The sequence below is a fragment of the Jaculus jaculus genome, chromosome 10, assembly GCF_020740685.1.
Source record: "Jaculus jaculus isolate mJacJac1 chromosome 10, mJacJac1.mat.Y.cur, whole genome shotgun sequence".
NCBI lineage: Eukaryota > Metazoa > Chordata > Mammalia > Rodentia > Dipodidae > Jaculus > Jaculus jaculus.
The window spans coordinates 12,218,650-12,245,038 of record NC_059111.1 but is presented as its reverse complement, the minus strand read 5'-3'; the positions used below and the strand labels follow the sequence as shown (position 1 = coordinate 12,245,038).

Sequence of the window (26,389 nt, the reverse complement as noted above, 5' to 3'; positions counted from 1 at the left end):
TACACCATGTTGTGTGCATGTGTCGCCTTGGTGCACGTGCGTCACCTTGTGCCTCTGGCTGACGTGGGTTCTGGGAAGTTGAACTGGCCGTTGGGCTTCACCAGCGTGTGCCTTAGCCACTAAGCCCCCTCTCCATCCTCCTAGCGCGTGTGTGCACGCGCGCGCTCAATTTTTTTTTTCTTTTCAGTTTTTTAAAAATTTTTATTAGCATTTTCCATGATTATAAAAAAAATCCCATTGTAATTCCCTCCCTCCCCCCTCTCTATTTTTGTTTATTTTTTTCGAGGTTGGGTCTCACTCTGGCCCAGGCTGACCTAGAATTCACTATGTAGTCTCAGGGTGACCTCAAACTCATAGTGATCCTCCTACGTCTGCCACCCGAATGCTGGGCGCCACCACGCCCAGCTCCTAGCTCTCTTTTAAGACTTCCTCACAAAGTTGCCCAGGCGGACTTGAAATTCACTTTGTACCCCAAACATAACTTGAACTTATGATCCTCCTGCCGTAGCATCCCTTATCGGCCTGCTTAGCCAGCTTGGCTGATGCAGTATTTTCTCAAAATGTCCCAGGTTGTACTAACCACAGAGGTGACTGTTAAGCGTTCCAAGACTGCTTCCCTAGAGGCTAAGATTCTGGGGATGTGGGAATGGTCTTAAAATCACTGTTTAACAGGTCAGATCACTACTGGAATCACCTCAAGGCTGAACCTGTTTCCTCTAGGAATTCTAATAGGAGGTGGGGCTGGAGGGTAGTAAACCTGGAAACATCAAGGAAGGGAAAGATGTACATGTATACCATCCAGCAAGCACTCGTGCAAGACATCTTCCAGGTGAAGATGTTACACAGGGACCAGACAGTGCACTGCAGGGAGCCCTTCCAGTTTTGCTTTTCCCTATTCATGACAATTACGAGGTGTAATATACCATGTATATTGTCGAATTTTCTTTTTGGTTTTTCGAGGTAGGGTCTCACTGTAGCCCAGGCTGACCTGGAATTAACTCTGTAATCTCAGGGTGGCCTTGAACTCATGGCAATCCTCCTACCTCTGCCTCCCGAGTGCTGGGATTACGCCCGGCCGAATTTTCTTTTACTTTAAAAAAAAAATAATGGCTAGGCGTGGTGGCACAACATTTTAATTAACCCCAGCACTCAGGTAGGAGGATCGGCACTAGTTTGTGGTCAGCCTGGGCTAGACTGACGCTCCACCTCGAAAAAAAATAACCTGTTGAAGTTTGTTTTGTTTTTTAGTTTTGTGTAAGAGAGCTCTTAGGCTGAGTGTGGCATCATATACCTGTGCCTAGTACGTGGGAGGCAGAAACAGGAGGATCACTTTTAAGTTTTCATCTATTTGTTTATTTGTGTGTGAGAGAAGGAGAGAGATAGTAAATGGGCACACTAGAGCCTCCAACCATTGCAAACAAACTCCAGACACATGCACCACCTTGTGTATTTGACTTACATGGGACTTGAACCTGTGTCCCTAGGTTTCACAGGCAAGTGCCTTAACTGCTAAGCCATCTCTCTAGCCCTCAAGGTTTTTTGTTTGTTTGTTTTGTTTTGTTTTGTTTTTTGAGGTAGGGTCTCACTCTAGCCCAGGCCGACCTGGACTAATTCACGATGTAGTCTTAGGGTGGCCTTGAACTCACGGCTGTTTTCCTACCTGTGCCTCCCCAGTGCAGTGCTAGGATTAAAGGCATGTGCCAACACACCTGGCTTCAAGATTGTTTTATTTTTTATTTGAGAGCAATAGAGAAAGAGAAAGAGAGAGAGAGACAGAGAGGGAGAGGGAGAGGGAGAAAGAGAGGGAGAGGAAGAGAATGGGGGGGGGGAGAGAATGGGCATGCCAGGGCATCTAGCCACTGCAAATGAACTCCAGACCCATGCGCCCCCTTGTGCATCTGGCAAAGGGGATCGAGCCTTGAACTGTGGTCCTTAGGTTTCACAGGCAAGCACTTGACCACTAAGCCATGTTTCCAGCCTGGCTTCAAGTTTGTTTTTTGTTTTTTTTTTTAATTTATTTATTTATAAGTGACAGAGAGAGAGAGGGAGGGAGAATGGGCGGGCCAGGGCCTCCAGTCACTGCAAACAAACTCCAGACACAAGCGCCCCCTTGTGCATCTGGCTTATGTGGGTCCTGGGGAATCGAGCCTCGAAACAGGGTCCTTAGGCTTCACAGGCATGGCTTCAAGTTTTTATTTTGGACCTGGAAGAGTGTTCAAACTTATGACCTTTCATTTATATAAATCTCACCACACTTGGGGAATAGGTCAGTATTACAAAAGAAAAGAAAAGTCTACTGAATAGTTTTACTGAAGTAATCTTTTCTTTGGCATATTAGAGGCATGTTTAGTGGGCTGTATTTTATTCAAAGGAACACAGTATGATACAGTAATCATGTAATATAGAAAGTATTCCCAGGCAAGTTAACAAAATTATATATTTTCTTCTTATTCCTAGGTACAAAAATTATACCTTATAATTAATCTATTTTCCCCCTCCAAATAGCATTTTGACAATTAAAATGAACCCTTAAAGATGGGTATATATTATTAACCATGTTTCACTAGAAATTTATAACTATAGTATTTGAGTCAAATTTAAGCAACCTCTGATAAACAGCAAATAGATATGTTAGTATTTAATCTCTTTCCCTTTGCCCTAATTCCCTTAGAGAAGTATTTTGATCTTTTGTTCTCAGGCCAGATTTTCCTGTCTCACAGCCTGAACTAGATCAGAGGCTTCTCTGCCCTTTAATCCTTGCCCTGTTACCATTAGTCACAGCTGCAGACTGGTGCCTCGTTATAAAATAAAGGTCCTGTTTTTCTTACCTTTGATTGGGAGTGTTGATTACATATTCAAACTTGTATTAATTGTGGTTACTTGGAATGTTTTTTGTTTTTTTTTTTAACTAAAGATTTATAGGGGACCAGTAAATAGGAAACTTGCATGAAGCCTTGGGAGGTTTTAAAGTTTGCTGCTAGTATTTATACAAAATGTAATTTTTAAAATGTATTTTTAATTATTTATTTATTTATGGGAGAGAGAAAGGGAGAGAGAGAGAGACAGACAGACAGAATTTGGGCATGCCAGGCCCTCCAGCCACTGCATACAAATTTCAGATATGTGCACTACTTTGTGCATCTGGCTTACATGGGTCTGAGCAACTGAACCTGGGTCCTTAGCCTTCTCAGGCAAGTGCCTTAACCACTGTACCATTCCTCCAGCCCTCCACTTGGTCTTTTGCCTCATTTTCTAATAGTGTGCTGGGATTAAAGGTGTATTTCACCATGCCGGGCACTACTGGATATTTAAAAAATTCTTTTTCTCTGTAAAATTGTTTGTCTAGTTGGTTTATGCACAGAACCACCTTAAAAATGTATTATCTAGACATGCCAGTTATGTCTTCATTTTCTGTATTTATATGGGATACTCTGCCACATTGTTTTCTCTTAAGATTCCTGGTTATCATTAATAGGATTAGGCTAAAGCCCATGCTTTGGAATTGGGAAAGCTTTTTAATTTTTTTTTTGTGGTAGGTTATCACTCTAGAATTCACTTTGTAGTCTCAGGGTGACCTTGAACTCACAGCAATCCTACTTCTGCCTCAACAAGTGCTGGGATTAAAGGTGTGTGCCACCACGCTGGCTAAAAATTTATTTTTGAAATATTTATTTATTTGCAAGCAGAGAGGGGGTGGGGGAAGACAGACAGAGAGAATGGGCATGCCAGGGCCTCCAGCCACTGCAAGTCAACTACAGATGCATGTGCTGTTTTGTGCATCTGGCTTGTTCGGTTGATCTTCAGCTCTTGATGTTCCTGCCTCCACTTCCCAAGTGCTGGGGTTACAGGTATGCACCACCATGCCAAATGAACAAAAATGAACCTGTCTCTGTAGCATTCTTAGTGTATGTATAAACTACTTTTTGTCTGTCTGTGGTTTCCACCACCACTAGAGCTTGAACCCAGGGACCTGAGCCTGGTAGGCAAATGCTCTGCCACTGAGCTATACCCTGGCCTATAGTGAGTCTTTAAGTCACACACTATAGGACTTCTTTCATATTCCTTTGCTCACTTCTGTTTTCTTTTTTAGCCTCTACTCGTTTTGTCAAATGTGAAAAATGCCACCACTTTTTTGTTGTGCTGTCCGAAGCAGACTCCAAGAAAAGCGTCATTAAAGAGCCGGAATCTGCAGCAGAAGCAGTGAAGTTGGCGTTCCAGCAGAAGCCGCCTCCCCCGCCCAAGAAGGTTTGTGCGGCTCCTTCTCACTCTAACATGTGGTGTTATTTTCTGCAGAACATTCCAGTGCCTCTCTCTCCTGTATACACATTCAACCCTAATAGTAGCATCTAATCAAATTTATTACTTCTTTTTTAATTTATTGTTATTATATTTTTCTTTATTTACAAAACGAGAGAGAATGGGTGCATCAGGGCGTCTAGCTGCTGCAAATGAGCTCCAGATGCATGTGCTACTTTGTGTATCTGGCTTTATGTGTGGGTACTAGGGAATCGAACCCACATTGTTAGCCTTTGTAAGCAAGCACCTTAACCACTGAGTCATCTCTCTAGTCCTGTAAGTTTTTATGTAGAGTATTGCTGGATAAATCGTTATTGATATTTAATACTTGGGATGTAGATACAGGTTCTTTGGCTTTTTTCCCTGTCATGGTTACTGTATTCAGTGTCAATGAAATATACTTAGATGATTATGAGAATATTCTTAGCCAGTTTGAATATGATGAAAGGGCTGAAGAGATGGTTCAGTGATTAAGGTGCTTGCCTGCAGAGCCTAACGACCAGGGTTCAATTCCCTAGTAGCCACATAAAGCCAGATGCACAAAGTGGCACATGCATGCCCCTGGAGTCTGTTAACAGTGGCTGGAAACTGTAGCGTGCTCATTCTCTGTCTCCTTTCTCTCTGTTTGCAAATAAATAAAATTACTTAAAAAATACTGAAATCTAGGCTTGTCGTGGTGGTGCCTACCTTTAGTCCCAGCCCTTGGGAGGCAGAGGTAGGAGGATGTCGAGAGCTCGAGGCCACCCTGAGACTCCATAGTGAATTCCAGGTCAGCCTGGTCTAGAGTGAGACCTTACCTCAGAGAACAAAAACAAACAAAAAAAAACTGAAATATGAAATAATATGGTTATAATAGTCCAGCTAGAATAGTCCAGTCAGGCATGTGGTTCATGCCTATAATCCTAACACTTTGGGAGGTTGAGGCAGGGCGATTGTTGCCACTTCAGGGCCAGCCTGGGCTACAGAGTAAACCCTATTTCAATAAACAAGCAAACATAATCTAGCCATTGACTTTGTTTGTTTGGAATCCTACACACCACCAGCCTTTGTTTATCCCCTCTAGTTAATTTTATGGTACGACATCTTTCAATCTAACAATGTCAGCAAGTAATTTCATCACAGCCAATATGTCAGGGCCAGCCTGTACATCACCTTGGCTTTGGTAGTGTTAACTCTCTAGAAGCCTTAGGCTTCCAAGAGACTAATGTTAGCTTAAAAAAAAAATTATGACCAATTGCATTATTTGTAGTATAGAAACTAGCATTACATTAGCAGAAAACAGTGATACTTTGTTATGCTAGGTAACAACTGAATTATGGTTTTGTTCACTTAGGGTTTAGGATCTTTGAATCATTGCTATGTAGTAGATTGTACCTTTGCATTTCATTTTTCTTTTTATTTATTTGCAAGGGGAGAGGGAAGGAGGGAGGGAGCGAGAGACAGACAGTGGGTGCACCAGGGTCTATAACTCTGCAAATAAACTCCAGATGCATGTGCCATTTTGTGCATCTGGCATTATTACATGGGTATTGAGGAACTGAACCTGGGTCCTTAAACTTTGCAGGCAGGTGCCTTAACCACTGCGCTATCTTTCCAGCCTAGCATTTCCTTCCTTCCCTTCTTCCTTCCTTCCTTCCTTTTTTTTTTTTTCTTTTCCAAGGTAGGGTATGAACTCTAACCCAGGCTGACCTAAAATTCACTATGTACTGTCAAGGTGGCCTAGAATTCACAGTGACTCTCCTACCTCTGCCTCCCGAATGCTGGGATTAAAGGATGTCCCACCACGCCTGGCTAGCATTTCATTTTTTTTTAAATTAATTTATTTGAGAGACAGAGAAAAAATGGGTGTACCAGCCCCTCCAGCCACTGCAAACAAACTAAATGCATGTGCCACCATGTGCATCTGGCTTACATGGGTACTGGGGAATCAGACCTGAGTCCTTAAGCTTTGCAAACAAGCACCTTAACTGCTAAGTCATCTCTCCAGCTCCCACCATTTCATTTTTAAAAATTTTTTTTTAATTATTTATTTATTTATTTGAGAGCAACAGACACAGAGAGAAAGACAGATAGAGGGAGGGAGAGAGAATGGGCGCGCCAGGGCTTCCAGCCTCTGCAAACGAACTCCAGATGCGTGCGCCCCCTTGTGCATCTGGCTAACGTGGGACCTGGGGAACCGAGCCTCGAACCGGGGTCCTTAGGCTTCACAGGCAAGCACTTAACCGCTAAGCCATCTCTCCAGCCCCCATTTCATTTTTAAAATTTTTATTTATTTATTTGAGAGAGTGAGATAAAAAGAGGCAAACACAGCCGGGCGTGGTGACGCACACCTTTAATCCCAGCACTCGGGAGGCAGAGGTAGGAGGATCGCCATGAGTTCAAGGCCACCCTGAGACTACAGAGTTAATTCCAGGTCAGCCTGGACCAGAATGAGACCCTACCTCGAAAAAACAAAACAAAGCAAAAAAAAAAGAGGCAAACACAGAGACTGAGAGAATGGGTGCATTAAAGCCTCCAGCCACTGCAAACAAACTCCAGACTTATGTACCACCTTGTACATCTGGCTTACTAGGGGATCAAACCAAGGTCCTTTGGCTTTGCAGACAAATGCCCTAACCACTGTGTCATCTCTCCAGCTCAGTATTTCATTTTGAATGTTATTCTGTTCAGATTTAAAACTAAGCAGATTACTTGGTATGCAGTTTTATAATATTTGTGTTTTATGATAGTGAACTATTCATATTTAATCATTTTTCAGATTTATAACTACCTCGACAAGTATGTTGTGGGCCAGTCATTTGCTAAGAAAGTCCTTTCAGTTGCTGTGTATAATCATTATAAAAGAATATATAATAACATCCCAGCCAATCTGAGACAGCAAGCAGAGGTTGAGAAGCAGACGTCTTTAACACCCAGAGGTTAGTGGTTCTGACAACTGACCAGTATACAGATGACTATGCTTAATCTTTGCTTTTGCCTGTAAATCCATTCCCCTTAGTGGGTTATAAAGTCATATTCGCATTTTATCAGTAGTAGCATTATGTTTTCGTTTAGTAGGTCTTAATAGAAAATACCAAAGTATAACTCCTAGGTAAGTATTGTCTTTAAATTTTTGAGTCATAAAACACTATATATATGTGTATATGTATGTATGTATATATATATATATATTTATTTGTTTTTTTGTTTTTCAAGTTAGGGTTGATTTCATTGCAGCTCAGGCTGACCTGGAATTCACTATGTAATCTTAGGGTGGCCTTGAACTCATGACTGTCCTACTTTTGCTTCCCAAATGCTGGGATTAAAGGCATGTGCCACTACACCTGGATCAATATATTTCTTTCTTTCTTTTTTTTTTTTTTTAAGATTTTTATTTCTTTATTAGAGAGACGGTGAAGAGAGAAAATGGGCATGCCAGGACCTCTAGCCACTGCAAACGAATTCCACACACATCTGGAGTTGTGCGTCTGGCTTACATGGAGCCTGGAGAATCAAACCTGTGTTCTTAGGCTTCTCAGGCATGTGCCTTAAGTGCTAAGCCATCTCTCCAGCCCTCAATATATTTCTTTTTTCTTTTTTAATTTTTTAAAATTATTTTTATTTATTTGAGAGCGACAGACAGAGGCAGAGGCAGAGAGAGAGAGAGAATGGGCACGCCAGGGCCTCCAGCCACTGCAAACGAACTCCAGACGCGTGTACCCCGTTTGTGCATCTGGCTAATGTGGGTCCTGGGGAATTGAGCCTCAAACCCGGGTCCTTAGGCTTCACAGGCAAGCACTTAACCACTGGGCCATCTCTCCAGCCCCCTCAATTTTTTTTTTTTTTTTGTTTTTTTTGTTTTTCAAGGTAGAGTTTCACTTTAGGTCAGGCTGACCTGGAATTCTCTATATAGTCTCAGGGTGGCTTCGAACTCACAGGGATCCTACCTCTGCCTCCTAAGTGCTGGGATTAAAGGCGTGCGCCACCACCACGCTCGGCAATATATTTCTTATTGGTGGGTTGTTATGGGGAAAAAAATGTCTGAAAAGGTCAGGGGTACCGCTCAGTTGCAGAGCACTTGTTTAGCAAGCATACACTGTATATATAGTTTATTTATTTGAGACAGAGAGAACAGGTGCACCAGGGCCTCTAGCTATTACAAACAGAACTCTAGATTCATGCGCCACATTGTGCATCTGACTTTACCTGGGTACTGGGGATCGAACCTAGGTCCCTAGGCTTCGCCAGCAAGCACCTTAACTGCTTAGCCATCTCCAGCCCAAGAAACAGAAATTTGGAAGTCCTTTCTCATTGACGGCACAACTAGCTCTCCATGGCCAAATCATTGCAGGGTTCTGGACAACTCAGTTCTTCTCTTCGTGTTCATTTGCCCACGTCAGATATATGTGGAGGTGACTTAATACAGCAGACCCAGCACTCTTTCGTCTTTGGTCCCCAGCTATGGAGAGCCAGGCTAAGGGCAAATGTGTGAACGATTATAAGTACAATTTCTGTTAACCTGATATTCGGATAAATCAGTATACTATGTGATCTCAGCTCATTGTAGACAATAAAGTATATTAATAGGTTGATTTGTTAAAATTATGACTAAAGTAAAATATAACCAGTTAGGTTTTATTTTGTTGTCCAGAAACCACTGATTTCTAATTTTGGCCTGTCACTTAACATTTTAGATTCTTTAGTCATTACTGTGCAAATTGAGGAAGTTCTGCTAAATTGTCTTTAGTAGCTGATAAGCGTGTAACTAATTTCAGTGAAGAACACCTGTTCCCTTGTTGAACTTACCACAGAATAGTTCTGTGGTAGTGTCAATCACTTTATTTTTAGAAGGTAGAAGTCCTCCCAAACGGACGACTTGGAACTCTCATGTTTATAAGGTGCAAATAGCATTGTCTAGTCATGGAGCAAACTTCTGGTTTTGTGAGTCACTCAGTGTGAAGTGCTCTCCATGCAAGAAGAACATGTGCTCTTAATATTATAATATGAAGAATTCAAACTTCTAGGCTTAAATTGTATCTTTTCTTAAAAGGTGTGTGTGTGTGTGTGTGTGTGTGTGTGTGTGTGTGTGTGTGTATGTATTAGGGTTTCACTGTAGCCCAGGCTGACCTGAAGGTCACTATATAGTCTCAGAGTGGCCTCATGGTGATCCTCCTACCTCTGCCTCCCAAGTGCTGGGGTTAAAGGTGTGTGCCACCATGCCCAGCACAGTAGGTATTATTTTTTTTTGACTTATGTGAATATTAATACCTGAACAGTCATAATTAGACCTGGTCTTGTTTTGTTTTGACAGAATTGGTATTGCATATAAATTTGTTAATAATATAACAAGCTATAAACATTGAACATATACTTTTTAATGTATTTGGAGGAAGGCAGGATATAGGATACTCATTTTTTGTTTCCTCAAACCAAACAAATCTGTAATATTTTCACGTTGCCATTTTTATCTTCTTTTTTAGAGTTAGAAATAAGACGACGAGAGGATGAGTACAGATTTACAAGTAAGTGACCATTTCTCAGCTCTTCCTGTAGTAGTCATTGTGTTTGAGATTTGCCTCAGAGAAGTGTCGTAGCAGTAGTAATGATAGGAATGTATTTGCTTTTGTATATTACTTAAGAAAAAGTATGTATATTACTTAAATGTTTTTACCATACATGGTATATATATATTACTTCAGAGCAGTTTTTCATAATTTTTATAGTTGGGTAGCGCATTTGCTTCTTATTTTTTCTGTTTGATTCTTTTTAAAATATTTTATTTATTTGAGAGAAAGAGCAATATATGTGTGTGTGCGTGTGTGTATGTATATGTGTGTGTGTGTGTGTGTGTATATATATATATATATATATATATATATGTATATATGTATGTATATGTGTGTGTGTGTGTGTGTGTGTACAGAGAGAAGAGAGAAAGAATGGGCACGCCAGAGCTTGTAGCCACTGCAGACGAATTCCAGATGCATGTGCCACCTTGTGTATCTGGCTTATGTGGTTCCTGAGGAATCAAACTTGGGTTGTTAGTCTTGGAGGCAAGCATCTCAACCCCTGAACCATCTCTCCAGGCAGTTTGATGCTTCTTAAAGCAAATGTAGGAAAATATAAAGCATCATCAGTTTTCCTCTAAATATAAACATATTAATAGTTATATTTTTTCAATCTGGAGCTTGCTTATAAATTATTTTCATGCACACATACACATTTTACCCCCAGTTGTAATTAGAGTTGGAAATAGTACCAGGCATGGGGGCACACGCCTTTAATCCCAGCACTCAGGAGGCAGAGGTAGGAGGATCACTGTGAGTTCAAGGCCACCCTGAGACTACAGAGTTAATTCCAGGTCAGCCTAGACCAGAGTGAGACCCTACCTCAAAAAACGAAAAAAAAAACAAACAAAAAAAAACGAGTTGGAAATAGTTATTGGAGCTTTCATGGAGGCACGACTTAAGTGCAAGTATTTATTGAGCTGGTAACCTTAGTAACTACCTTAAGTAAAGGTAGTTTCTAAGGAACAGTCAGATGGAAAAGGAACATAGCACTATGATTGCTGAACTGTTTATGTATTGGTTTGATTAAAGTAATCACTAGAAAGCACTGGTATATTCTTAACCCATTTCTTAGAAACAATCTAAAAATAAATCTAGAAATATAAACAAGTGTCACATGGTCACAGATACTTCATAGGCTAAAAACCAGGAACACTCAGGGTATTTACCAAGGTGATGATCTTAGGCTGTCAAGAGAAAACATTCATTTTTGTGGGCACCCAGCTGATCAAGCGATATATCCCCAACAACTTCACTCCCATCTGGTTAAGCATGTGTTTGTCAGGCCAGCATAGTGACGTTTTGTTGGTGTGCTGAAGGAATCCTTTTTATTTATTTATTTGGAAAAGGGGGGGGAATAGGCACATCACGGCCTCCAGCCACTGCAAATGAATTCCAGACATATGTGCCCCTTTGTGTATCAGGCTGATGTGGGTCCTGGAGAATTGAACTGGGATCCTTTGACTTTGTGGGCAAACACCTTAACCGCTAAGCTGTGTCTCCATCCCCCAGGAATCCTTTTTAGATGTGGAAGAGGCTAGAAAGGTCATGTATCTCAGTATTTCCTTTCATTTATTTATTTATTTATTTATTTTTTGGTTTTTCGAGGTAGGGTCTCACTCTGGTCCAGGCTGACCTGGAATTAAGTCTGTCATTTCAGGGTGGCCTTGAACTCATGACAATCCTCCTACCTCTGCCTCCCGAGTGCTGGGATTAAAGGCGTGCACCACCACACCCAGCTCTATCTCAGTATTTTCATTGAAGGTGTGGAAAGTTAGCTTTCCATGGTCCCATGACCACGGAGCACCAGAACTGAGACGAGAGCCCAAGGTCCCAAATACCTCTCATTCATATTTCACTCAAAACATTTGTACTGGGAAAAAAAATGAAATCCTAGCCGGGCATGGTGGCACACGCCTTTAATCCCAGCACTCAGGAGGCAGAGGTAGGAGGATCACCATGAGTTCGAGGCCATCCTGAGACTGCATAGTGAATTCCAGGTCAGCCTGGACCAGAGCAAGACCCTTCATTGAAATATAAAACAAAACAAAACCAAAAATAAAGAAAGAAGAAAAGAAAAGAAATCTTGTTCCTTCAGCCTTCAAAATACTTCCAAATCAGCTGGCTGTGGTGGCACACACCTTTAGTCCCATACTCGGAAGGCTGAGGTAGGAGTATCACAGTGAGTTCAAGTCCAGCCAGGAGGTACAGAGTCAGTTGCAGGTCAACTTGGGCTAGAGTGAGAGCCTTCCTTGAAAAACAAAAAATAATGAACCATCTCCAGATCATTTTGTTGTTGTTGTACCTTCCAATTGTGTGTTTGAAATCGATAGGGCAGCTATCATTATTTTATAGATTAGAAAACAACCAAAAAGCTTATGACATTCTTGAGATCCTTAGGTGTTCAGAGACCGAGGAACGCAGAAAGCTGACACTGTAGTTCTGTTATAATACTTTCCTTATATAGGTGGTATTCTTACACACTTTCATAAATAAGTAGAATAAGAAGAATTTATTTCCTTTTTTTGAAGTGTTTTGTATTTATATAGTCCTGTGTTTTTAGCTCAGTAGATAATGTGAGGTTTTCTTTTTAAGTAAAAAGAATGTGGAAATACTTAAATTACTTCAAAATGGTGCTTTTTTGATGTAGTTTGTGGGGTATTGTTTTTGAGTAAACTGAATGCACCCATAGTAATTCCTTTGGCTCTCCCCCCCCCCCCACCCCCGCCCAGAATTGCTTCAGATTGCTGGAATTAGCCCGCACGGGAATGCTTTAGGAGCATCAATGCAGCAGCAGGTAAACCAGCAAATACCTCAGGAAAAGCGAGGAGGTGAAGTATTGGATTCTGCTCATGATGACATAAAACTTGAAAAAAGTAATATTTTGCTGCTTGGACCAACTGGGTCAGGTAAATAAGTTCCTGGGAAATTTTGCTGCTTATTTTAAGAGATAGACAAAAGATTGTGTAATTTACACTTGTAATTGGGGGACTCTGCCTCTCACACTTGAGAGGCCAAGAGCGGAATATTGCCAGTGGTTTGAGGCCAGCCTCAGCTGCATAGTTTCAGGCCACCCTGGAATACAAAGAGAACTGGTCTCAAAATAAAACAAAACAAAACAAGAGGCTGGGGAAATAGCTCAGTTAGCAAAGTGCTTGCTGTGTAAGCATGAGGACCTGAAGTTTGGATCCCCAGCACCCATGCTGGGCTGTTGTGGTGGGTGCCACGGCTTTGTCGATCTGTGATCCCAATGCTTGGGAGGCAGAGGTGGAGCAAGCTGGCTCGCTAGACTCACTGCATCAGTGAGCTCTGGGTTCAGAGAGAGAGACTGTCTCAGTAAATCAGGTGGAGAGTGATGGGAAGCAATGGACCTGTGACCTCCTCGCATGTACACACATGTGTGAAAGCATACACACTGGAAAAGAAACTAGTAATGGTCTTCTGGATACATCAGTGTTCCTTCCCCATGTTGGCCTCAAGCTGAATTTGAGATAATGTGGCTGCCCTTTGGGCTAACTTCTAGCTTTATTGTTTTGTTTTGTTTTTTTGGTTTTTCGAGGTAGGGTCTCTCTCTAGCTCATGCTGCCCTGGAATTCACTCTATTTTCAGGGTGGTCTCGAACTCCCAGCAATGCTTCTACCTCTGCTCCTGAGTGCTGGGATTAAAGGCGTGCACCACTTCTGCCTGGCTGCTTTATTGTTTTTTTAAGATAGGGTCTCCCTCTAGACCAGGCTGACCTGGAATTCACTATATAGTCACAGAGTGGCCTTGAACTCACAGCAATCCTTCTACCTTGGCCTTCCGAGTGCTGGGATTAAAGGCATGTTCCACCATGCCTTGCTAATTCTAACTTAAAAAAAATTAATTTGTTCAATTACATATTTGAGAGTGAGAGTGAGAGAATATAGGCACACTAGGGCCTCTTGCCACTGCATACAAACTCCAGATACATGCACCACTTTGTGCATCTGACTTTATGTAGGTACTGGGGGATAGAACCCAAGCCAGCAGGCTTTGTAAGCAAATGCCTTTTAACTACTAAGCCATATCCCCAGCTCTTAACTTAAAAAAAAAAAAAAAAGTTAACTGGGGCTGGAGAGAGAGCAGTTAAGGCGCTTGACTTTGAAGCCAGGGATCCAGCTTTGACTCCCCAGTGTCCGTGTAAGCTGGCTCACGCATCTGGAGTTCATTCTCAGGGGCTGGAGGCCCTGGCACGCCCATTCTTTGTCTCCCCCTCCTCCCTCAAATAAATAACAAATAAGCAACACTGTTGTACCAATCCATAACTTTGTAATGGAAATGACAAATAGGTACAGCTGGATCTGAATATAACAGAGAACAGATGTAGCAACTTTTTATTAATATGCTAAAGTTTATTTTGCATTTCTGTTGAAAATTGTGTAACAGCATATTTTTAGTAAATTTTTAGTTACTGTTTCTACTTATAGGTAAAACTCTGCTGGCACAAACTTTAGCTAAATGCCTTGATGTCCCTTTTGCTATCTGTGACTGTACAACTTTGACTCAGGCTGGATATGTAGGTGAAGATATCGAATCTGTGATTGCCAAACTGCTCCAAGATGCCAATTACAATGTAGAGAAAGCGCAACAAGGTATGTTGTGAGTATGGCTTGTCTGTCTCAGAAGTAGTTTAGTGGAAAGCAGTCTAATATTAAGAAATAATAATTCTGGGGCCTGAGAGATGGCTCACCGGTTAAGGTGCTTGCCTGGAAAACCTAATGACCTGGGTTTCATTCCCCAGAACCTGAATAAAGCCAAATGCATAAGTGGTGCATGTGTTTGGAGTTCATTTGAAGCAGCTGGAGGCCCTGGCACACTTAGTCTCTTTATCTGTCTCTCTACTCTCTACCTCTCAATACTTGCAAATAAATAAAAGTATTTTTAAAAAGAAAAATCCTGCTGTATGTGGTGGCACACACCTTTAATCCAGTACTCAGGACGCAGAGGCAGGAGGAGCGTCCTGAGTTTGAGGCCACCCTGAGACTACATAGTGAATTCCAGGTCAGCCTGGACTAGAGTGAGACCTTACCTCAAAAAACAAAAACATGGGCTGGAGAGATGGCTTAGTGGTTAAGCGCTTGCCTGTGAAGCCTAAGGACCCCGGTTTGAGGCTCAATTCCCCAGGACCCACATTAGCCAGATGCACAAGGGGGCACACGCGTCTGGAGTTCATTTGCTGTGGCTGGAAGCCCTGGCGCGCCCATTCTCTCTATCTGCCTCTTTCTCTTTTTGTTGTTCTCAAATAAATAAATAAAAATAAAAACCTTAAAAAACAACAAAAAAAAAAACAAGATCCTTAACTCAAGTAAAGGGCTGACATTGTAATTATATAAAAGTAGCCAGTTACATTCATACTTTCTAGTATCCTGACTAAGAACTACAAATTTACTTTGTCTCATGGTCACCAAGATGGCTGCTAGGATGCAAACAGACTATTGCTATTCCATTAGATGTTTGATATTACCACTGGTTTTCTTGTTCTCACTCCCCTCCCAACTTGTAATGCCAGGGTTGGTGCAGGGTTGGGGTTGGGGGCAAGGGTGGGACAGTGCGGAGTGGAGTGTGGAAACAGTTGAGTCAGATCTGCAGGATGTCATAGATGCTGCAGTTCTCCGTTGCCTTCTGCCCTTACATGAGAACCAGGACAGCCTCCTGTGCAGATTCCTTTAAGACAAGACTGTAGGTGTCAAGAGGCAGATACAGTTTTGCTAGTGCCAGCAAATACCTCATGTTTGTACACTATAGCTCACCTTCCCAATGAGAAAAAACTTGAATATATCAGTAGAATAGATAAGTGCTGTCACAGAGCTTTTGGTTATTGTACTCAAGTAATATCTATAAAATAAATTCAAACATAGTTACATAAGAGCTGGGCATGGTGGCTCACGCCTTTAATCCCAGTACTTGGGAGGTAGAGGTAGGAGGATTGCCCTGAGTTCCAGGCCACCATGAGAGTACATAGTGAATTCCAGGTCAGCCTGTGCTTGAGTGAGACCCTATCTTGAAAAACTGAAAAAAAAAAAAAAAGTACATTGAATGATGAATGAGGGCTGGAAGATTGCTCAGTGGTCAAGGCACTTATTTGCAAAGTCTGATGGCTCAGATTTGATTCCTCAGTACCCATGTTAAGCCCAGAAGCACAAAGTGGTTCACATTTGTGGAGTTAATCTGCAGTGGCAAGAGGCCTGGACATAGCCGTTCTCATTCATTCTCTCTTTCCTTCTTTCCTTCTCTCTTTGTCGCTTCCTCTCTTCCTGCAAATAAAGAGATAAAAACATTTTTCAAGAAGCTGGGCGTGGTGGTGCACGCTTTTAATCCCAGCACTTGGGAGGCAGAGGTAGGAGGATCGCTGTGAGTTTCAGGCCACCCTGAGCCTACATAGTGAATTCCAGGTCAGCCTGAACTAGAGTGAGACCCTACCTTGAAAAAACAAAAACAAAAAAAAGTTAAAAATGATGATTGAGGGCTGGAGAGATGGTTTAGCAGTTAAAGCTATAAAGCCAAAGGACCCAGGTTCAATTCCCCAGGACCCATGTGAGTGAGATACACAAGGTGGCACATGCTTCTGGAGTTTATTTGCAGTGGCTAGTGGCCCTGGCACGCCTCTCTCTCTCTCTCTCCTTCCCTTCCTCCCTCCCTGTCTCAAATCAATAAAAAGTAAATTTAAAAAAAACTATGAATGAAAGTAATAGCAGTATATTAAGTGATCAAGCCATTGCATGTTAAGTATGAAAAACCTGAGTGACTTTGCTTTGTAGCTGTCTAATCTTTTTGAATCTGAGACTATCTTGTGTCTTAATTTTTTTCACATTATAAATAGAATCCTCCTTAAATTATAGGAATTGTCTTTCTGGATGAAGTAGATAAGATTGGCAGTGTGCCAGGCATTCATCAATTACGGGATGTAGGTGGAGAAGGCGTTCAGCAAGTAAGCAGTTGAATATTTTGTTCAAGCCCACTAAAAGGAAGGGAATACATCAACCTCCCAAATATTGTACGTTTGGTTTCACATTCAATTAGATTCTGTTCTATTTCTCCCACCTAAACTTCATATACCACCTTATTTGTATTTTTATATTCACTTAGTATTCATTTTGAGATAGGGTCTGTGCAGGCCATAGCAGTACTCCTGCCTCTGCCTCCTGAGTACTTGGATTACAGCCGTGTACCACCATGCCCAGCTTCACTTATCATTTTAAAGTAGTTCAGACCCTAAAGAGAATTTTTAATGATTTTAAATAACAAATTATATTTCTTAGGAAATGTAAAATATTTTTAAGAAACAGGAAAAAAATAAAGTTAGTCTTTTATTTCTCAAAGACCCAGGTAACATTTCTAGACTATTGAAGAAAGTTTGTGTTCTATCTAGAGGTAAATGATATACACATGCTTCTCATTTTCCCCATTTTGAGAAGACTGGTGTAAAATAAGGCAGGATGTGAAGAACACACCTGTATGTAATTCCAGCACTTGGGAGGCAGTGGCAAGGAGCATTGAAAGACTGAGGCCAGCATGGGCAATATAGCAAGACTGTATTACACACACACACACACACCCCAAAAAAAAACCCAAAAACCAGAGTAGGGGATGAGAGATAGGTATTAAATAGCATTTTAATCAAAGCAGAATCATAACTAAAGTCACAGTGGTCTGGTGGCCAACTTAATCTTTAATGATAACTAATCATGACAAATGAAAATTGCTTGAATTTTTCTTGACAAAGTTATAATGAGAAAATGTGTTGCATAAAATTTTTTGTGTTTTGAGGTAGGGTCTCACTCTAGCCCAGGCTGACTTGGAATTCACTATGTAGTCTCAGGCTGGCTTCGAAATCACAGAGATCTTTCTTCCTCTGCCTGCCAAGAGCTGGGATTAAAAGCATGTACCACCACGCCTGGCTAGATAAATTTTTTATGAAGGGTTTTCAAAGGTATTTTCAATGATAGGGAATAGAATAAAATTTTAATTTATATAAGTAATTATTTTCAAATTCTGACCTTTCCCACTTTATTTAGCTAGCATTTTATGGAGTCATAACTTTGTCTTTATATTAAAGACTTCATCAAGTGGGGCTTGGTGACACACACCTATAATCCTAGCACTTGGAAGGCTGAGGCAGGAGGATCACTGTTTGAGGTCAGCCAGGGTACATAGTGAGATGCTGTCTGACCCCATCCCCCACCCCACATCCAAAAAAGACTTTACCATGAAAACCAACTTCTTTGATTATTTCCTGACTCAGAGCATTTGTTTTGTAATTATTTCGAATGTATTAAGTATTACACTGATAATGTCCTGGCTCTTCCTTTAGTTGTAGATATGTGGGAGTCTTCATTATTTATGCTCATTGACCATAATCATACATTATTTTACCTGTTGAATCCTGTTTTATAATGTATAACACTGTACTTACATCTGGTGATGGCTGTAAACTATTTTTATTCAGGGTTTATTAAAACTGCTAGAAGGCACAATAGTCAATGTTCCTGAAAAGAACTCACGAAAGCTACGTGGAGAAACAGTACAAGTTGACACAACAAATATTCTCTTTGTTGCATCTGGTGCTTTCAATGGCTTGGACAGAATCATCAGCAGGAGGAAAAATGAAAAAGTAAGTTTTTCTGAGGAGTTACTCAGAGCGTTAATGTGACAGAGGGTTGATTATCAGTTTCTGTTCACATGTCTCCTGTTTACCAGTCACTGGATTTTTTTTTTTTAAGCTTGTATTTCATATATATTCCTACCTGTTTGAATTTTAGATTAGGCAAATTAGAAGATTCAAAATTTCTGTGTATGGGTGTTTTAAAAACATTTGAGCCAGCATGGTGGCGTATGCCTTTAATCCCAGCACTCAGGAGGCAGAGGTACGAGGATCGCTGTGAGTTCGAGGCCACTCTGAGACTACATAGTGAATTCCAGGTCATCCTGGCTAGAGTGAAACCCTACCTTGAAAAACCACACACACAAAATTGATGAGTTCATTTTATATTTTATCTAAGTTATTCTCACTTTTTTGTTTTGTTTTGTTTTTTTGAGGTTATCCTCCTACCTCTGCCTCCCAAGTGCTGGGATTAAATGCACGCGCCACCATGCCTGGCTCTTATTCTCACTTTTTTTGTTTGTTTGTTTTTTCAAGGTAGGGTTTCACTCTAGCCCAGCTGATCTGGGATTCACTAAGTAATCTCAGGGTGCCCTTGAACTCCTGACAATCTTTCTACTTCTGCCTCCTGAGTACTGGAATTAAAGGTGTGCACCACCACGTCCAGCTAAAATACATGTATTTATTTTTTAATTATTTGAGAGAGAATGGGCACACCAGGGCCTCCAGGCACTGCAAAGAACTCTAGGCGTATGCGCCACCTTGTGCACCTGGCTTACACGGTTCCTAGAGAACCGAACCTTGGTCCTTTGGCTTTGTAGGCAAACACCTTAAACACCTTAAAACACCTTAAAAAACTGCTAAACCATCTCTCCAGCCCTGTTTAGTTTTTATTTTTATTGATAACCTCCATACATATAATCAAGGTACCCTGATCAAAATCCCCTCCCACCACCCTCCTTGTTGCCCCTCTTGTTATATTCCTCCTGCTTCGAGCCCCTTCTTCTTTCCAGCTAATACCTTTTCTGGTCTTTCTGTTTTGGTTTTTTGAGGTAAGATCTGGCTCTAGCTGAGACTGACCTAGAATTCACTATGCAGTCTCAGTGTGGCATCAAACTCACAGCAATCCTACCCCCGCCTCCTAAGTGCTGGGATTAGAGATGTGCATCACCACATCCCGCATCTTTTTCTTTTTTTTTTTTCTTTTTCAAGGTAGGGTCTCACTTTAGCTCTTGCTGACCTGAAATTCACTATATCTTGGGGTGGCCTTGAACTTTCGGTGATCCTCCTACCTCTGCCTTCCCAGTGCTTGGGTTAAAGGTGTGCACCACCACGCCTGGCTCACCTCTTCTGTTTTTTTTTTTTTTTTTTAATATATTTTATTTATTGGGCTGGAGAGATGGCTTAGCGGTTAAGCGCTTGCCTGTGAAGCCTAAGGACCCCGGTTCGAGGCTCGGTTCCCCAGGTCCCACATTAGCCAGATGCACAAGGGGGCGCACGCGTCTGGAGTTCGTTTGCAGAGGCTGGAAGCCCTGGAGCGCCCATTCTCTCTCTCTCCCTCTCTCTGTCTTTCTATCTGTGTCTGTCGCTCTCAAATAAATAAATAAAAAAAAAATTTTTTAATATTTTATTTATTTATTTGAGAGAGAGAAAGGGTGGGGGGAGAGAGAAGGAGAGAATGGGCGCACCAGGGCCTGCAGCCACGGCAAACACACTCCAGATGCATGTACCCCTTGTGCATCTGGCTCATGTGGGTCCTGGAGAGCTGAATTGTGGCAGGCAAACGCCTTAGATGCTAAACCATCTCTTTAGCTCCACTTCATCTGTTTTGATGTCAGCATTTCCCCCTCCTATTATGCAGGTCTTATATAGGTAGCATCAGCCACTGTGAGATCATGAATAATGGTTACTTTATGACTGGAAGACAGCATGGCTTCACATTCTGTCAACCACTTTTTCCTCAGTGGTCCCTGAACCTTGGGCGGTGTGAAAGAGATGGCTTACTTAGTGCTGAACACTCCACTGTCACTTCTCAGCACGGTGATGAATTTTGAGTCTCTAGTAGTCACCATCATCTGAAAAGTGTCTGAGTGTTTCTAACCAAAAGTGAGAGTAACATTAATATATGGGCATAAATAAGTATTTAGATGACAGTTTAGTGGACATAACATATGCATTTTGCCAACAACAGCAATGGCTTTCTCCTCTAGGGCTTATGACCTTCCCTGCCATAGGCTTTTGACTAGGTTTTTGGTACCATGATAGGAACATGTGGAATTAAAAGTAATGTTACAAAAAGAATCACAAACATGCAGAAGAAAGTTTGAGTTACAATTTTGCCCTTCTCAGAATTAGGTCCTTCCATGTAGCTGTGAAACTCTTAGTGAAAAATAGGGAGAAATCTCAGACTTGAGGGCAAATGTTGGCTTTGCCATGTGACAAGACCATGGTCAGATTCCATGGCCTCTGTGTTTCCATCTCACACATGTCCTGAATATGTAAAGAACCTGCTGTACCGCCGCTTCAGTCCACCTCTGATCCCGGTATTGTTTTTGGCAGTATCTTGGATTTGGAACGCCGTCTAATCTGGGCAAAGGCAGAAGAGCTGCAGCTGCTGCGGATTTAGCTAATCTAAGTGGGGAAACAAATACTCACCAAGACATAGAAGAGAAGGACCGGTTATTACGTCATGTGGAAGCCAGAGATCTCATTGAATTTGGCATGATTCCTGAGTTTGTGGGACGGTTACCTGTGGTGGTTCCATTACACAGCCTGGATGAGAAGACACTTGTCCAAATACTAACTGAGCCACGTAATGCTGTTATTCCTCAGTACCAGGCCTTATTCAGCATGGACAAGGTTAGGTTTTTGCTTTTCTCTTGTTATTTTATAATTTTCTTGCTAGTGGAATTCTATTCATTTAGCCCAATAGATGAAAAGAGAATCCTGCTTAATCTGGAATACCAGCCTATTCCTCAATAAGTGTAAATATAGGAAGGTATGGTGTGTTACATTAGATGTTTTAAAGCTGGTTTTATTTTTTCTGCATTAAGATACCACTAAGGGCTGGAGAGATGGTTTAGTGGTTAAGGTGCTTGCCTGTGAAGTCTAAGGACCCAGGTTCGAGTCTCCAGGTTCCACGTAAGCCAGATGCACATGGTGGTGCATGCATCCGGAGTTCATTTGCAGTGGCTAGAGGCCCTGGCATGCCCAATTTCTCTCTCTCTCTAATAAAAAAAAAAATGAATATTTTTAAAAAATACGATTAAAACATAAAGTTTGGGCTAGAGGGATGGCTTAGAGTTAAGGTGCTTAACCTGAAAAGCTAAAGGCCCCGGGTTCAATTCCCCAGGACCCATATAATCCAGATGCACAAGGTGACATTTGCATCTGGAGTTTATTGTATCGGATAGAGTCCCTGGCACGCCCATTCTCTCTCTCTCTCTCTCTCTCTGTCTCAAATAAATAAATAAATATTAGATATTTTAAAAGTACTGTTAAAACATAAAGTGCAGGCTGGAGGGATAGCTTAGCAGTTAAGGCACTTACCTACAAAACCAAAGGCCCCATGTTTGATTCCCCAGGACACATGTAAGCCAGATGCACAAGATGACACATGCATCTGAAGTTTGTTTGCAGTGGCTGGTGCTCCCATTCACTCTCTCTGACTCTCAAATGAATAAAATAAATTTTTAAAAATTAAAAACAAAGTGCAAGAGTGTACACAGAGAGGGAGAAACAGAAACGTCAGCCTACCTCAGGTTCCCCATGACTTTAACCTTGATAGTCCACATGCTTTTGTTGTGTCATACTGTGAATATTTTGTCTAAGTTTATTAGTTCCTATATCTATGTCTCTTTAATAAATACATGATGTAGGCCACTGTAGCCCACATATCCAATCAAATAGAAGATATTTTGTGCCAGGCTTGGTTAAACACACCTTTAATCCCAACACTTGGGAGGCAGAGGTAGGAGGATTGCCATGAGTTCAAGGCCTGGCCTAGAGTGAGACCCTGCTTTGGAAAAAGGGAAGAAAATTATAGGAGGTAATGGAGATTTTCAAGGCGGGGGCTGATGAAGTGTAAGTGATAACCTACTAAGATGGGGATGTAGTCAATGAAGAAAGGCCAGCCTTGCTGTACTTTTGAGTCTCTTTCACTCAGTTTACTTAATCCTTTTTATTCCATTGAGTTCTGAAATTCTGTGATTCTGAGAAGTCTAATAATGGTGATAGGTCAAATGCTAAATGATTTGTATCAGGAAAATACCATCCAGAATGATCTTACATTTTCACTTATTTTTAATTTATTCATAGTGTGAACTGAATGTTACTGAGGATGCTTTGAAAGCCATAGCTAGATTGGCACTAGAGCGAAAAACAGGTGCACGAGGTCTTCGGTCTATAATGGTAAGTCATGTTACTTAGGGAAAAGAAAATGGGCTGGAGGGATGGCTTAGTAGTTAAGGCACTTGCTTGCAAACCCAAAGGACCATGGTTCGATTACCCAGGACCCACATCAGCCAGGTGCACAAGGTGGTGCATGTGTTTAGAGTTTATTTGCAATGGCTATAGGCCCTGGCGTGCCCATTTTCTCTCCCCCTTCCCCCCTTTTCTCTCTCAAATAAATAAATAAAAATAAAATATTTAGGGCTGGTAAGATGGCTTAGCAGTTAAGGCACATGCCTGCGAAGCCTAAGGACCCAGGTTCAATTCTGCAGGCCCCATGTAAGCCAGAGGCACATGGTGGCACATACATCTGGAGTTTGTTTGCAGTGGCTAGAGGCCCTGGCATGTCCATTCTATCTATCTCTCTACCCTCCCTTCCCCCGTCTCTAATAAATAAATAAAAATAAAATGTTTAAAAAAACAACCAGCCAAGTGTGGTGGTGCACCCCAAGTCCCAGCACTCTTGGAGGCAGAGGTTGAGTACCACCAGGGTTCCAGGTCAGCCTGGGCTAGAGTGAGACCCTACCTTGGAAAAACAAAACAACAAAAGACTTTCTTAGCCTGGATTTTGAGAATAACTAAGCCCCGTTTTTCTTCTGGAAATATATTAAAAGTATGTGTGTGTGGGGGGGAGGGAGTGGTTCCTTTTGTTGGAAATGGACAGGGGAATGGCCACAGATTTTATTTTGCCCTTTTCCTCCCCCAAAATGGCACTTTGTGTTTAGGCATGTAGCTTAGTGATGAAAATGTGCTTAGCATGCGTGAAGCCCCCAATTCAGTTCCCAGCACCAACGAAAAACAAAATCCAGGCCTGGAGATGTGGCTTAGTGGTGAAGGTGCTTGCCTGCAAAGCCAAAGAACCCAGGTTTGATTCCCCAGGACCCCATGTAAGCCAGATGCACATGCATCTAGAGTTTGTTGGCAGCAGCTAGATAGAGCCCTGGCAGCACATTCAGATTCTCCCCCCCTCAAATAAATAAGTATAAAAGAAAACCCAAAATCCAAACTAAAAGGGAGGGCCAGGGAGATGTCTGAATGGTTATTAAAGGCATTTTTTTATTTGGGGTAGGGTCTCACTCTGGCTCAGGCTGACCTGGAATTAACTATGTAGACTTGGGTGGCCTCAAGCTTACAGTGGTCCTCCTACCTCTGCCTCCCGAGTGCTGGGATTAAAGGTGTGTGCCACCACGCCTGGTTTTAAAGGCATTTTTTTGAAAAGCATACTAGACTGTGTTCAGTACTCCTTGTGTATATAGGTCTAGAGTTCATTTGTAGCGGCAAGAGGCCCTGGTGTTTCCATACTCACTCACTCATAGTGGGTTTGAGTCTTGCCGGGGCTATATGAGGCCCTGCGTCAAAAAAAATAAATAAGCGCTAGAGAGATGGTTCAGCGGTTAAGCGCTTGCCTGTGAAGCCTAAGAACCCCAGTTTGAGGCTCAACTAACTCCCCAGGACCCACATTGGCCAGATGCACAAGGGGGCGCATGCGTCTGGAGTTCGTTTGCAGTGGCTGGAGGCCCTGGTGCACCCATTCTCTCTCTCTCTCTGCCTCTTTCTCTGTCTGTCGCTCTCAAATAAATAAATATAAATAAATAAATAATGAGAGGGAGGAAAGAAGAAATGAAAATAGGAAATTGCAGGCCCCACAATGTTCTGCCCCTCAGTTCAGTATAGTATGTGCTTTTACATTTTATTACAGGCCCTCAAGAGCAGATGATTTTTGCCATCACCTGCTCTTTTCCTAGAGCTCTCTCCCTGTTCCTGGGTTTGAATGTACAGTGGTTTGCTGTTTCTCCGCCTGCGCCCAAAGCAAGCACATGGCACTCTTCCCTTGAGGCTTTCACTGCTGTCGTGTCCTGATCTCAGCAGGACTTCATTTGGAACTATACATTCATCACAAACAGTTGGAGATTGTACTGTCTGTTGAGGGCCTGGAATTAGGTGTTGACAAGTTTATAAACATACAAGCTAGAAGAGCTAGTGAATACAGTTGATATTTTAAAAAATATATTTATTCATTTGATGGGGCTGGAGAGATGGCTTAGCAGTTAAGGCACTTGCTTGTGAAGCCTAAGGACCCAGGTTCAATTCTCGAGATCCCACATAAGCTAGATAGATGCACAAAGTGGCACATGTGCCGGGAGTTTATTTTCAGTGGCTAGAGGTCCTGGCATGCCCATTCTTTCTCTCTCTCTTTCTCACTCACTCTCTCCCTCTGTCTAATAAGTAAATAAAAATAAATTTTAAAAATACTCATTGGAGAGAGATACAGTGAGTATGTCATGCCAGGGCCTTTTGCATTTGCAAATGAGCTCCAGACACATGTAGCTACTCTGTACCTGTGGTTTTACGTGGGTACTGGGGATTGAACCTGGGCCAGTTGGCCTTACAAGCAAGTGCCTTTAGTCACTGAACTATCTTATCTCCATAGCCCCTGTAGTTGATAGTTCTTAGTAAGTCAGATAAACCAGTTGGTATTTCCCTTCAGACCCTGTGTGTAGAGAGAGCTAATTTTCTAGTGTGAACAACTTGAGCTCAACGTCACCTTTTTTAGGCAAATGTTCATAGCTTAAAATTCATAGTTTGAGTTGGGCATGGTGGCACACGCCTTTAATCCCAGCACTTGGGAGGCAGAGGTAAGAGGATCACCATGAGTTCAAGGCCACCCTGAGACTACAGATTGAATTCCAGGTCAGCCTGAGCTAGAGTGAGACCCTACCTTGAAAAAAGGGAAAGAAAAAAAAATCAGTTTAAATTTGAAGAGCTTGGTACAGGTGATTTTAGGGTTACCCAGCTTCAAAGTATTATCAATTGATTTCCTTAGTGATAGAATAGTCCAGAAATACTTGAGTAACATCTAAGTCTGAAACTATAGTCTTTTTATTTTATATAGATATACATATATACATAAATATACACACAAAGTCTAGATTAGCAGAACTGTAGACATATCACTTATTTATAAAATGACCTTTTCTAAATTTAATTAGCTGTTTAAACTAATTATGAAGGCTTTTACATTGACTTCAGTAAGCATTAACTTCCTACTGTGTAAAAGACTCAGTTTTTCTTTTTCTTTTTTTGGGGGGAGGTTTCTGAAGTAGGGTCTTGCTCAGGGTGGTCTCGAGCTCATGGTGATCCTCCTACCTCTGCCTCCCAAATGCTTGCATTAAAAGCATGTGCCCATTCTCTCTCCTCTCTCTCCCTCTCCCCCTCTGTCAAAAAAATAATTAAAAAAAGCATGTGCCACCACACCCCACTAGACTCAGTATTTTTTTTTTTTGGTGGTCCCCCCACTCCCTTACCCCCAAGGTAGGGTCTCACTGTGGTCTAGGCTGATCTGTAATTAACTACATAGTTTCAGGGTGTCCTTGAACTGACAGTGATCCTCCTGCCTCTGCCTCCCAAGTACTAGGTCCTGTGCCACCACACCTGGCTATTTTTAGTTTAGTTTTGTTTTGTTGAGGTAGGGTCTTGT

General features: G+C 41.7%; 1 protein-coding gene across 1 annotated transcript in view; it reads left to right on the top strand.

The window, feature by feature from the left end:
- Clpx (caseinolytic mitochondrial matrix peptidase chaperone subunit X) overlaps nt 1–26,389 on the top strand; it is a 56,507-nt gene that overhangs the window by 27,002 nt on the left and 3,116 nt on the right. Inside the window, exons 4-12 of the mRNA XM_045161047.1 lie at nt 4,091–4,245; nt 7,055–7,214; nt 9,756–9,797; nt 12,575–12,751; nt 14,291–14,455; nt 16,703–16,791; nt 18,310–18,474; nt 21,022–21,321; nt 22,780–22,872. Of these exons, the coding sequence (XP_045016982.1) occupies nt 4,091–4,245; nt 7,055–7,214; nt 9,756–9,797; nt 12,575–12,751; nt 14,291–14,455; nt 16,703–16,791; nt 18,310–18,474; nt 21,022–21,321; nt 22,780–22,872 (1,346 nt within the window). The remainder of the gene's footprint in view (nt 1–4,090; nt 4,246–7,054; nt 7,215–9,755; nt 9,798–12,574; nt 12,752–14,290; nt 14,456–16,702; nt 16,792–18,309; nt 18,475–21,021; nt 21,322–22,779; nt 22,873–26,389) is intronic.